The following is a 12740-nucleotide window of genomic DNA, read 5'->3' as shown; positions in this document are numbered from 1 at the left end:
CCCTTTGGTGCCTGAGGGCTGGGCCGCTGACAGCGCTCCAGTCAGAAGACCACCTCCAGTCACGCATCTCTCCTGACTTGAATCTTCTCATGTGCGACATGGAGGGAAAAAGTCATGCTCCTCCTGCCTCACGGAGCTGTGACGATGCAGCTTACACACGGCCCAGCGTGCAGGCAGTGGTGTGTCGGCACCTCCGTCCTCCTGCCTGAGGTGCCCCGGAGCTGAGCACTTCATCTCCCAGCCCATGAGGCTTCTGCAGTGGAAAGTGCTGGGCAGAGGAGTTAGTGCTGCCCCCAGGGAGCTGACTGGGGTGAGTGACTTCCCTCCTGTTAATGGTGAGGGACTGGGTCCGATCATGGCGGAGGCTCACTCCAGAACCTTCCTTCTGTGCCGGGCTCTTTGACCCAGATTTGGGGCTGCATGAATTTTCCTATCAGCCCAGGAGGGTCCTGAGAGGTAGTAACTCAAGGACAGGGCTTTTGAAACCTGGTGTTCTTGGGGGTGAATCAGGCAGGATCTTGTTCCCCTCTCCTGGCTCTTGGGGCAGAAGGAAGCAGGCAGCCGCTTGCTCTCTGCCTGCCCGGCCTCAACCCCTCCCCTCACGGTCTGAACCCGTTGCAGGGCTGCCTCTGGGTGGCCTGAACTGATTGACGCCCATTACCAGACCAGTCACCGTGCCAGGCCAGGGGAGTGCAGTGGCCTGGGCACTCACTGATGCTGAGGGGTCCACTCCACCTGGAGGCTGTGGTCTGAGAGTGGGGAAGGGACGATCCATCAGGGGAAACCAGAGGCCAGTGGCAGGGGAGCGATTTCAGCGTGGAGGACAATCACCCCTGCTATACTGGCCAGCAGCACGTGTCACGTGGGAGCTTGTTATAAATGCAAAACGCAGCCCCACTCCAGACTCCAGATCAGAAACTGCATTTTAACGAGCTCCCCAGGCAGTCTGTGTAGGCAGGTGCTCTGCACGACATCACTTCTCCAGCTCGCTTTCTGGCCCTACTGCCTAAAGGGAGGAGAATGAAGCATGTTCCTGTTTTAGGCTTGTGGAGGGATAGAGGCAAGATGCTGCCTCACCCGAGTCCAGGATTCTGGCCATGGCTGCCCCACCACACCCTGGGGACCGGAGCATACCTCAGCCTGGCTTTCTGGGAATTTACTGTGACTACAGAACACAGTGCAGGAAAGGGCCAGTCCCGGGGGAAACTGCAGGCAGCTTTCTGGGAGCAGTTCCTCACACCCTCGTGCTCCTTATGACCCCCCCCCCCCTCAGGACACCACTAAGCCTCACTTTCCTCACTCTGACAGAGCCAAGCTCAGGTATGTCTGCCATGGATGCTGTTGGTGCCCTTTCCAAGCTGTGGTGAGTGTCGGCTGCTAATGGTTCGCAGCCGCCTAGCATGGGGGGCTGCCCCCAGCCCACCCCCACCCTGGGACAAGGGGGGGCTCAGCTCTGAAGGGCAGTGTGCTCAGAGCTCTCCAGGGATGAGATGCCGCTGGTCTCCAGCTGAGACCACAGTGCTGGCTCCTCCCCTCACCTGATGCCTCTCCCCTTCTCCGGGGAGCTCTTCCTGACACTCTTGTTCCCCTTGAACAGAATCCTTGTCTCAGGCTCTGCTTCTAGGAACCCCGACTAAGGCAGTGTCTCTGAGGAACACGCACTCAAAGCATCGTGCACATGCAAGAGATGTTTTTCCGGCGGTTCTGTGTGGGGCTGGTTTCCTGTAGGCTTTCAGGTAAGCGGATTAGCAGATGGGAGGGGTCACCTCCAGGCCAGAGGACCTGCATGCGGGTGTGGCAGGCCCTCACCAACTGCCCTACAGCCCTGTCCATGGGACACAGGGCACAAGAATCTAGTTCAGGGGTCAAGAGTAGGGGTCTAGTCAGACCATGTGGCTTTGGCCAAGGTCCCTACCAATTTGAACCCTGGTTTTTCTATCATGAAATGAGCGGTGTCGATGGGCTGCCCTCTGAGGTTTTTCTCAGGTCTGAACTTCCACAGTTTCTCCCTGACCGCTTGTGTGGGCTCTCCCCGGTGGTGAGCAGAGACCACGTAGGCCAGTGATGGGCTGTATCCAAGGCCTTGTGAGGTGTTAGCCATCCCCACATGCAGCTGGGCTCCCCAAGATGGCATCCCCCTCCTCTGGTCCCAACACCCTATCTATGAACAGCTTGGCCTTTTACAGCCACCACCACCTCTGCTCTGAAGTAGATACTCAGAGAAATGCAGCTGGCTTTTTTTTTTTTTTCCATTAGGCAAGAGAACTGCAGATTCTAGCTGCAGAGACAGGAAGTCACCTTGAAGCAGACCTTTCTTGTTTCTGGAAGGTCATTGCACCTTTTCTGTTTAACCCACGTAAAACAAATACCCACCAGTATTCTTGGTAGTCTCAGGCTAGCCTTGGACTCGGGTGGCATTTCCGACGCAGATGCTTTCAGACCAGCATGTTAGCTATTGTTTAATAATAATTGTTTTTGAAAGGTTGTTAGGCAGAGCACCTGGGGACAGGGGCCTAAGATGTGGGAAGGACTTGAAATTCTCTCCTAGGTGAGGGGCTGGGCTGGTCCTTCCCCTGGCACGTCCAAGCCTGCCAGGGGACATGCTGTGTTCCCAGGATTGGGTTTAAAGCACGTGGGGTCCAGAAAGCCTGTTTATAGGAGCAGTGGGAACTGTGTCCACCTGTGGGGCATGACGGGTTCCTGACATGGGTGGCATGATTGTGCACGTGGGACATGAGACGTGGGAGAGACACTGCCTGTGCTGAGGTGAGGCACTCCCAGGAATCACTGCAGGGGGTGTGGTGTGCGGCTCCTGGTGGAATAACGGACCATATGGAATTTTAGGGACCAGAGAGGGCTCAGTCTTTATTTGACCATTAGGAGCAGCATGTTTCAGGCACTGCCCACGGCTTTCCCACCTCCTGGCTGGATTTGCTCATGGTGATGCTGCCTCGTGGTTCACGGCTGTTCTCTATTCTGACTCTTGCTCTGTGCGCCCCCTCTTTGTTTTGCATGCACCCCTTGGTTGTTTCTCCATCTTGTAGGGCGTAGAGAGCTTCCTCTTTGCTCCCAGGGTCCCCTGAACACATCCCTCGGACATGTTACTCTTATTTCATCACCATAGGTTTAGTCTCTTTCCCCATCATTTGACTAAGCTCCTTGAGGCCGGGATTTGTCTTGAGTCTTTCAGCCCCTGCGTCAATGCAGGGCCAGGTCCTGGCAGCCTCCATCTTGCTGGCATACCTTGTGCCCTCTTGGCTTATTTGATTTCTGGAAGTCCAGCACGTCTCCTCCTACCCTGAGAGTTTGGGAAGGGGAGGTGAGGAGGGTTGTTTCACCTGCCAGAGTAAGCTCTTTCTGTCCCCTGCCATGTCATTATCCGCAAAGCCACTAGGGGGCAGGAAACCCCCATCCTTTCCTAGATCAGGGTCCAGCCAGAGTCAGAGGCAGCCTTCTCTGTGGAGAATCAATTCTCCAAAAGCTCATGCAGCAGAGGATCATTTTGCAAAATGGTCACCTCAGCAAACAATCATTGAGGAATTATTTGAAGCTTTGGTTTTACTCAGGTGATCCCCAAATGCTTACTATTTTATTGAATAACAAGCGAGCTTTTTCTCAACTGAGTTTCCTGTCTTCTCTGTTTGGGGGAAAGAACATCCCTCTAGGCCTGTGACTCTGACCCTGAAACGACCTCCACTTCTGGGAGCAACACCGCTGACGTGAACGGCACTGATTGGCTGGAGGCTTTTGTCTCATCGTTTAATGGACTGAGCTGATGCGAGTGGACCTCGTGCCCAAGGGTGGGAATCTTCCTGGGCCACAGCCTTCTTACTAAGGGGGTAAACGGGTGGGGATGAGAGAGGCTTTGCCAGAGTCCCACCAACGTGTAGGTCCTCGCCCTAAGCGCTTGGTGGGCCGTGCCCAGCACAACCAGGTTTCCTTCAGCTTCTTAAGGAAGGTGGCCCCTCAAAGCCTATTAGGGGCCCCCACAGCTCCTCCTTCGGTGGGGTCTCAGGAAGGCTCAACACCACTGCAGACATTTCAAAGACCAAGCCTTGTGTGAGAGTGTGAGCTCAAGTTCATGGACTCCCTGGCCTCTGCGTCCCAATTACAGGTCTTCTGACGAGGGGGAACCCCGAGGTTAGTCCCCAAAAGCTAGTCCCCAAAGGACAAATACTGTCTGATTCCCCCAGTATGAAGTATTGAAAGTCATCAAAATCATAGAAACAGAATGTAGAAAGGGGGTTACCAGGGGCTGCGTGGCGAGGAGGGGGGATTGGTGTCTAATGGCTGTGGGGTCCCAGTGCCTTGCTGGACACGTTCTGGGGCTCTTTGCACCATCCTGTGAGTGGACTTGACACTACTGAACTGTGTTCTTAAAAATCGCTGAGATAGAACATCGAATGTTATTGATTTATTTTTTTACCATAATAAAACAAAATTTGAAAAAAGTCTTGCTCAGTGTTCAGCTTCCTTCTCTCGTATGAAGCTTTGGACATTATTACCTCTCACCAAAGGGGTTTCGTTGTAAGAGTGATTTGAAAGCATCTGACTTCTAGCATTTCCAGTACTTTACTAGCTGGGAGAAAGAATCCTTTCGCCCGGGAGGCAGTGTGTGTCTGAGGGCCTGTCTGAGGGCCTGCGTGACTCAGGCCGGAGGTGTTAGGGAGTCTTCCTGGCAGAGGAGGTGAGGACAGTGACAGGATGCTGAAGACGCTGCTTCAGCGCAGACAGAGGCCAGGGAGCTGCGGGATATGCAGTGTCTTCACATTTCTACCTTGGTCTTGGGAAACCATCTAGGGCGCGCTGGGGGCCAGCTGGCCTCGCTCAAAGCCCCTAAAGACATTTGATTTCTGTTCTCAGCACCAGGAAGCCAACTACACAGCCTCCAGTGCCCTCCACACAATGATAATTGTCTAGGGACCCTTCTGAAGCTTGGTTTGGGCTTGAGCCGCGGTACCCTCTCACTTCCCCTCCATCCTTTCAGTGGCAACTGCACGAGGGGCCACAGTGTTTAGTGAACCCCAAAGGTGGCCAGCACCCTGGAAGGTGTGCACGGTCCCTTTCTAACCCCGACCTAACCCTGATGTTTCATCCTGTGGTCTGGCACTAATTCAACTTCCCTTGTGGCTGCATTTGCGCCTCATTTGTTTTGAAACCCATTTCTAGAAACCTCTTCCTCTTCAGAAGCTCAGTCGGAAAGGTCCCGCCCCTGCCTTCATAGCCTCGGGTCCCTCCACCCTCTTTGGTACTCTGTCTGCCTGAGTGGAACAAGCAGCTGCTTCCCCCAGTCCAGCAATGCAGCAGGCAGAACGTGGAGCTGCCGGGACAGGACCGAGATACAGGTATGTGTGCGTGGTGTGTAGACACCAACTCAGAGAGGGGAGAGGAGCCAACCTGGGGCGTGATGCCAGGGCGTCTGGACGGCTCCTCCTGATCCAGCACTGGTCTCCCAGCCTGGGGGGGACGGGGCGTGGGGCACAGAGGCTCCCATCTTCCTAGGAGAGGCCCCACCTGGGCAGAGATGGAGGCCTGGTGGGAGGGGGAGGGTAAAGGTGGGTAGCAGCCCTCCCCCCCACCACACACACACACTGTGAGGCTAGCAGTTTGGACCCTGATTTCCCACATTCACTTTTCAAATATTTCCCAACCTTTGCACAGTTAGAATTCCGTTAACTGAGTATTGAAGGTAGTCCATGTTTGCAGAAACAGTATTTCTGACTTTACATGGAAATCACCTGCGCTCTCAGCCATGAATTCTTTCACTGCTTCCTGCTGGGCTGGCACGGAGTCCTACCCAGGTCAGGCGCTGGGGGTCTCTGACCACCTTTTTCTGTGGGTGTGAACAGCCCCTGAAGTGGGAGGAACCGGGCACCACTAGAGCGTTTGCATGGAGGCCTGAAGCCACGTTCCCTGGGGGCTGTATCCTGGGAAGAAGGTGGAGGCTGCTTTAGAGTCTCAACTAGAGTTCTGGAGACAAAGCTTTCTTTTCCCCCTCTCCACTGTTCTGCTGGGGTCCCCACAGTGGTCTGGGAGATGGTCAAGGGAAATGTGGTTTGGTAAAGGAGACAATGGGGGGGGGAGAGTTTTGGTTCCCTTTTATCCTTGAAAATATTTTCTATGTGCTTGGGAGGAAATGGTACAGGTTGGGCAACTGTGTGTATGTGTGAGAGAGAGAATGAGAGAGAGACCCAATCTCTTTGGGAGGAGTCCCGCAAACGCTGATCGTTTAGTCTGTCACACTACGATGGGGAACCATGAAAAACAACCATGCTTACTTGGGAAATAAATTCCTTTCTTCTTCAGACCTGCTGGAAGTCTGCTTATTTACCTACTAGTGTTTTTGTTTGTTTTTTTTTGTTGTTGTTTTTTCTGTTTTTTTTTTTTTTTTTTTTTTTAATTTACAAAAATATACCACTTCACTGGCTTGGGATACAATATATAGTTACTTCTCTTTTATTATCCAAAGTGACATCACTTCAATCTCCGCCTGCTTCTAAAAACTGTTTTCCTTCCTTTCTTCACACCGCTCCCCCTCATCACTCATTTAACACCCTTTATTGAGCATACACTATATGCCAGACACAATATTAGGGGTTAGGGACACAGAACAAAACAGGCAGGACCTCTGCTCTTAGGAAATTTTATACTAAGGGCAGTAGAAGTAAAATTTAAAAAGTAGACAATAAATAATATCAGATAGAAACAATGCTATGACAAAAATAAAGGAGAGTAAGGAGACGGGGAGTTAGGGTGCGGATTTTTCTTTTTTTTAGCTGTGTGTCAGGGTGAGGAGACGGTCTTAGAAGAGTCCCAACACTGATTGGCTTTAAGCTACAAAGAAGTTTATTTTTCCCTGGAGTAACAGCTCTGGGTGTTTTAGGCTGAAGCAGGCTTTGCCTCTTGTGTCAGGCAGGAAAGATCCAGATGATTCTAGAGGAGAGCCCAGGCCTCTGTCTGCGGCCCTGATGAGCTGCTCACCTCAGCCCACTGCGTGTCCTTGCCAAAGGGGTTGACATGCTCACTGTCCTACCTTCTCTGACTCCTGCTGGCAGTGCAGCGAGGTCCCTCCCTTCAGCAGCCCACTGACACTGTCTTCTTCAAAGTTATGAGCTGTGAAATAGCTCCACACACAGCGCTTTTCTCATGCTCCACTCTCTTCGGCCACATTTCTTTGTTCTTCAAGTCAGTCACCGTCTCCTGGGACGTAAGCCAGCATTTATCAAATGCCTTCTCTATGTTGTAGGTACGGGGGCCGAATGAAACAGAACAAGTCTCCATTCTTGTGGAATTTACCCTTTAGTGGTGGGGAGACTACAAAGAAAACGATAAGCAAGTAAACACACAAAGTGAAAGGTGGTAGCAGTGGGTGCTGGGGAGTAAAACAGAGCAGGGAGCAGGGGACGGGAGTGGGTGAGGCACCAAAAGACGGGTTGCTCTTAAATGTAGGCTGTCTGAAGGCCTCCTGTGCCACACGGACAATATGGGAGAGACCTAAGGGAGGTGAGTCTGCCTTACACAAGTCCAGGAGGAGATTGTTCTAGCTCAGATGAATAACCAGCACAAAGCCCCAACATCGCATGTTTGGGGAACAGCAGGGAGGCTGACGTGACTAGGTCAGACAAAGCAAGGTGGAGAGAGGTGGCGGGTGAGGTCAGAGAGGCAGCCAGGGCCTGGATTGGGTAGGGTCTTGGAGCACTGGGTCACATGGACACCCCTAGTTGGAAGGGAAGCTGGGAGAGGGTGTATTACTTTCCTGTTGCTGCTGTAACATATTCCCACAAACTTAGTGGCTAAAAGCCCACGCATTCTTATTTTGCAGTTGTGGAGGTCAGAAGTCCTAATGTCAAGGTGTTGGGCAAGCCTGTGATCCTTTGGTGGACTATGGGAGAATCCGTGCCCTTGCCTTTTCCAGCTTCTAAAGTTCGCCTGCATCCCCCTTGGCTTGTGGCCCTTCCTCCATCATCAAAGCCAGCAGGGTAGCATTTGCAAATCTCTCTCACTCTCTGAGCGCTGCTCCTGTTCTCACATCTCCTTTTCCTCGCTCTGACTTTCCTGCCTCCCTCTTCTAAGAACCTCTTAAAATGTGATTGCGTTGGGCCCACCTGGATGACCCAAGATTCTCTCTCTGTCTCGAGATCCTAAGCTCATTGGAAACGTAACGTAGTCCAAGATTCTGGGGTTAGTACGTGACATCTGGGGCGGCACATTATTCTCCCCTAGAGTGTCTAGATTTCTCCCAGCACGTGTCGTGGGTGATGTGTACAGAGAGAACAGTTGTCAGTTTAGCCAATCCATAGTGTTTGACATTTTACTGACACGAGTTTATTTCACAGACAAGAGCGCAGAGAAGCTCCTGCTCTCTGGAGCAAGCATTTCTTGTTCCAGTCTAGTCTGAGTCTAGGCCTTGGGTAGCCTCAACCCTTGGGCAAAAACCTGAGTCAAAAAGAGAACGCACTTCCTGGCTGGTCCTCGGTTCACTCTGTGTGTGAGTTCAATGCTGACGTGTTGCTTTCTGTCCCAGCAGAAGCAGCGGGAGCCTGTGTCAGGAGGATGTATTAGAGCAGGGCTGCTCCCCGCGGGAACTGAGGCTTCTCCTCCTGGGGAGACGGGGTGCAGGAAAAAGTGCCACAGGAAACACTCTTCTGGGCAAAGCCGTGTTCACGTCCAAATTCAGTGCTCAGATGGTGACTAAAACCTGCCAGGAAGAGAGCAGGGATATGAACGGTGAAAAGGTGGTAGTCGTTGACACCCCTGACCTTTTCTCCTCAAACGCTTGTGCGGAAGACAGGGGACATAACATTAAAGCCTGCTTACAGCTCTCGGAGCCCAACCTCCATGCCCTGCTGCTGGTCATTCCCATCGGCCACTACACGGAGGAAGACAGGGCGACAGACAAGGGCATCCGGGCCGAGTTTGGAGCTAAAGCCCCAAGGCACACCATTCTAACCTTCACTCGGAAGGATGAGTTGGACGGCAACTCGATGACAGATTACATTGAAAACAACAAGTCTCTTAGAGAGTTGGTTCAAACCTATGAAGGCAAATACTGTGCTTTGGACAACAAGGCAGGTGAAGAGGAGCGGGACAGCCAGGTGAAGGAGCTTCTCCACATGGTCAGGGAGTTGGTGAAGAAACAAGGACCGTATTGCATGAGCTCCAGAGATGCAGGCAGTGGGTTCCAGGTGAGAGTTCTCGTGAAGGTCTCCAAGGATCTCTGTTGCTAGAGCGAGTGGGAAGCAGAGGGGCACAAATAAGTGAAATGTCTCACGGGCTTTGTTTTGAGGGGATACTGATTCATAATATGGAAAGAGGTGCCAGAGGGGAGGTTACTTGGAATAGTCCCTTTGGACTTGATCGGTAAATTAATGGATACATTTAAGTCCTTATCTAGCTTTACCCCTAGTTGTTTTGTACACACAAGTGACTCATTAGACCCTCTCTCCCCTTGATTTCAATAAAACTACGCGCTTCTTGCTTCTCCCCCTCTCTCTGGAGGTTGCTGAGTCCTCTAATGACCTCTGAAACTGGCATCTGCAGGCTTGGCTCTGGCCTTTCCTCAGCTTGCCAACTCTCTCCCCAGGTGAGCCCACGTTTTTATGGCTTTGAGCTCCATCTACTGCTAACAGTTTCCAAATTAGTAGCTCTAGTCCAGGACTCTCTGAGTTCTGACTCCTTTACCTAACTGCTACTTGACATGTCCTCTTGGCTCTCTTACAGGATCTCAAACTTCACATGCCCACACTTCCCGTTGCCTCTCTGAAATCTGTAAGGCTTCTATTTTCCTCTCAACTCGGTCAATGGTTGTGCTGCTCACCACACTCTTCATACCTAAACCCAGAGGTCAGCTTTGGTACCACAGCTAGCTTGCATCTACCCTCCAAGAAATCCTCAAGTCTGTGCCATCGATGTACCTGGAACTTACCTGCTTCTCTTCACCTCCGCTACCACTGTCTGGCCCGCGGCAGCCTCTTCTATTGCCTGTACTATTTTACAAATAATAGTAGCTGCTCACAGCGTCCGTCTCATTCATTCTTGTGCCTTATACCCCGTCCACTTCACACACAGCAGCCTGGGTGATATTTTATTTAATTTTTAAACTTGAATGGAAGATGTATTCGTAACTAAGGAAGATACGAAAATGCAAGCTTTTGCCTCTGTGGTGCTTACACTTCAATTGGAGAGACTTACGCGTAAACAACAAAGCAGTTACTGGTTCAGTGTAAGTAAATAAACATTGGTATAGAGAAGTCTGTAAATGTAGGTGCCAGAGAACATAAAGCAAGCAAAAATTCACGACGGGGGCAACTTTGGGCAGAGTGAATCTTCTTAGAGCTGATGAGTATGAAGCCCAGACAGGATGGTAACGAGCGGGATTGTGGGGATTGACGGTGTCAGTATTTACTGAGCACCTACTACATTCCAGGCACCTACAGGAACTCTACGCAGAGATGTTCTATAGATAAGGACAGTGAGGCTCCAGAGAACTTGCGTCCTGCTCTCACCTCTTACCTGCGAGGCCTAAACGCTCTCGCTCCTTTATGAACATCTGTCTTTCCATTAATGGCTGCGTGGAACAGGGATGACAGCAGAGAGGAGAAGGGGCACAGAATGAGTTTTCTACAACGTCACCTGAACGCAACACCTTCTTATTTAAACTGCTTCAGTGACGTCCCACTGATCTGCAGACCAAGTTCAGAATCCTTGAGCTGACCTGGTTCCTCCCCCTCCGCTTTGCTCTCCACCTGTGCATCTCACGGGCCTTCCCTTGGTCCTCAGGTTATACTCATGTCCACTCCAGAGCTTCAAACCTGTGACTTTCTCTGCCTTGACACGTCCCCTCTCCCATTCCGCCTCACTCCAGGGCTGTTTTTATTTATCCATCTGCCTCAGCTTAAACTCACTTTCTCAGGGTGTCCTCCCTGATCGTCCCGTGGAACAAGCTGACAAAGATGTTTGCAAATACTTGAAAGTGGGCAAATGTTCGATAATTATTAGCTGCTATTACGATGATCATTATTATTATAGAAGTATACGAGGTCCAAGTAAATTATGGAGACATTAAGGACTTGTAACAATCCAGAGATTGGGCACGATTCCTACTTTCAGGACTTTACCCTCCTGAAATAAAAATACTATTATATATAAAGGTGTACGTACAAGGATATTTATCACTGCATATTTTGAAATAGTAAAGCTGGAAATAACCCGAAGGTCTATCAAGAAAGGAATGGTTGCATGAATTGTAAATGAGTACATATGGAACAAATTGCATTACAAAAAATAATAATAGTAAAACCACATGTATTGGCTTTGTAGTTGTGTGGAACATATTACTAAGCAGATGGCAGAACTGTAAGCCTAGTGAATCTCCCTATATGTTCATATACGCTTCTATGTATTTGTATAAACATAGACGGCTCTACGTGAGTTAACAACCGTTACTTTTCTGGTGGATTGGAGGTGGAAAAAATATTAAATTTTAGATCATGCACATTTGTATTGTAAGAATCCTTTGGATTTTAAAAAACACAAAAGCATTTGAGCTTGGCTCTATAAGGCGAAAGAAGTCTGATAATCAGAGCTGAGTGAGAGGACCCTGGGAAAGAGATGATTGGAGGTACCAGTAGTTTGGGGTAAGACCAGGTAAGAAAGCAGAGAGAAACTTTCCTTGGCTGGCATGGAGATTTCACGAAGATAAGGCTAAAATAAAGCATAAGAAGCGTCTAACAATAACACATTCATCAAGATTGCATATCACTGTTTTCACCTTCTCTTTTGATTCCATGACAATTTAAACTTTGGGGGCGAGTATAAGGTCCACCAGACAGGTGAAGAGGACATCAGTTACGTGGCTCTCCATTCTCTGTCGTCTCCACTGGCCCACCTGGATGGGGAGATTCCAAAATTTACTGGATTCATGTTAGAAGAAGCTTCATCTCTACACTGGGGCTGCAGTGAGGGAAGGAGACATTGGAGATACGTGGGGAACCTCATTCCCAGTGCCCCCCCTTCTCCCTCAAATGCACATCATAGGAATCTATCTCTGGGCCAGTTTCTTCTTCCAAGAAGTCCAGAAGCTCTCCTTCAGTCTCGGGATTTTCTCCGGGAATAGCAGAAACTCTGGAAGACTGTGGAAGAAACTACTATTAGGAACTGTGGAGAAGTAACATTAGAGAGAGCTGCAGAGCTTGGTTGGATGGCCCCTGTGGGACTCCTCTGAGTGAGAGCGAGACCTAGCTCATGTCTGGGAAAAGTATTGCAGCAGCAGCAACATGGGGGTCTCAAGATTGACTGTCACTATGGACAGGTCGGCAAGGGCCAGCCAGGACCACAGCCGTGCCCTTGATTTGACCCCATCCTAATCATCACATTCCTCTGAGTTATATACTTGTGTCTCCATTTCTTTACTTTGTGAAAAGATGAGATTTTAGATCTGAGTGCATCGTTTCCCGCTTTCCTTTCTAGGACCCTATGAATGAAGCTACATCTCAGAAGGGGGACAAGCCACTCGGTAAGATGATCTTTCCAAAATGTTAAGCTCATACCTGTATTCTTTTGAATGCCTTGTGCCTCAAAGTGAAGTGGGACAAATACCTGGATAAGTCAGAGCAAAAGTGCACCCTGGAGACCTAGCTCAGATGGGTGCCTACAGCCTGTCTCCCAGGGCACTCCTAGCACTTCTGAGTAGGTGTAGTACCAGCAAACGTCCTAGACATGGCGTGGCTGCCCCTGACCTT

General features: G+C 50.4%; 1 protein-coding gene across 1 annotated transcript in view; it reads left to right on the top strand.

The window, feature by feature from the left end:
* Nucleotides 1-4855: 4855 nt before the first annotated feature.
* LOC109439901 (uncharacterized) overlaps nucleotides 4856-12740 on the top strand; it is a 37346-nt gene continuing 29461 nt past the window's right edge. The window contains exons 1-3 of the mRNA XM_074316022.1: nucleotides 4856-5345; nucleotides 8525-9185; nucleotides 12469-12514. Of these exons, the coding sequence (XP_074172123.1) occupies nucleotides 5299-5345; nucleotides 8525-9185; nucleotides 12469-12514 (754 nt within the window). The 5' untranslated portion in view covers nucleotides 4856-5298. The remainder of the gene's footprint in view (nucleotides 5346-8524; nucleotides 9186-12468; nucleotides 12515-12740) is intronic.

This window comes from Rhinolophus sinicus, linkage group LG11 (assembly GCF_036562045.2).
Source record: "Rhinolophus sinicus isolate RSC01 linkage group LG11, ASM3656204v1, whole genome shotgun sequence".
Taxonomy (NCBI): domain Eukaryota; kingdom Metazoa; phylum Chordata; class Mammalia; order Chiroptera; family Rhinolophidae; genus Rhinolophus; species Rhinolophus sinicus.
This window is presented reverse-complemented; position numbering and strand designations above follow the sequence as displayed.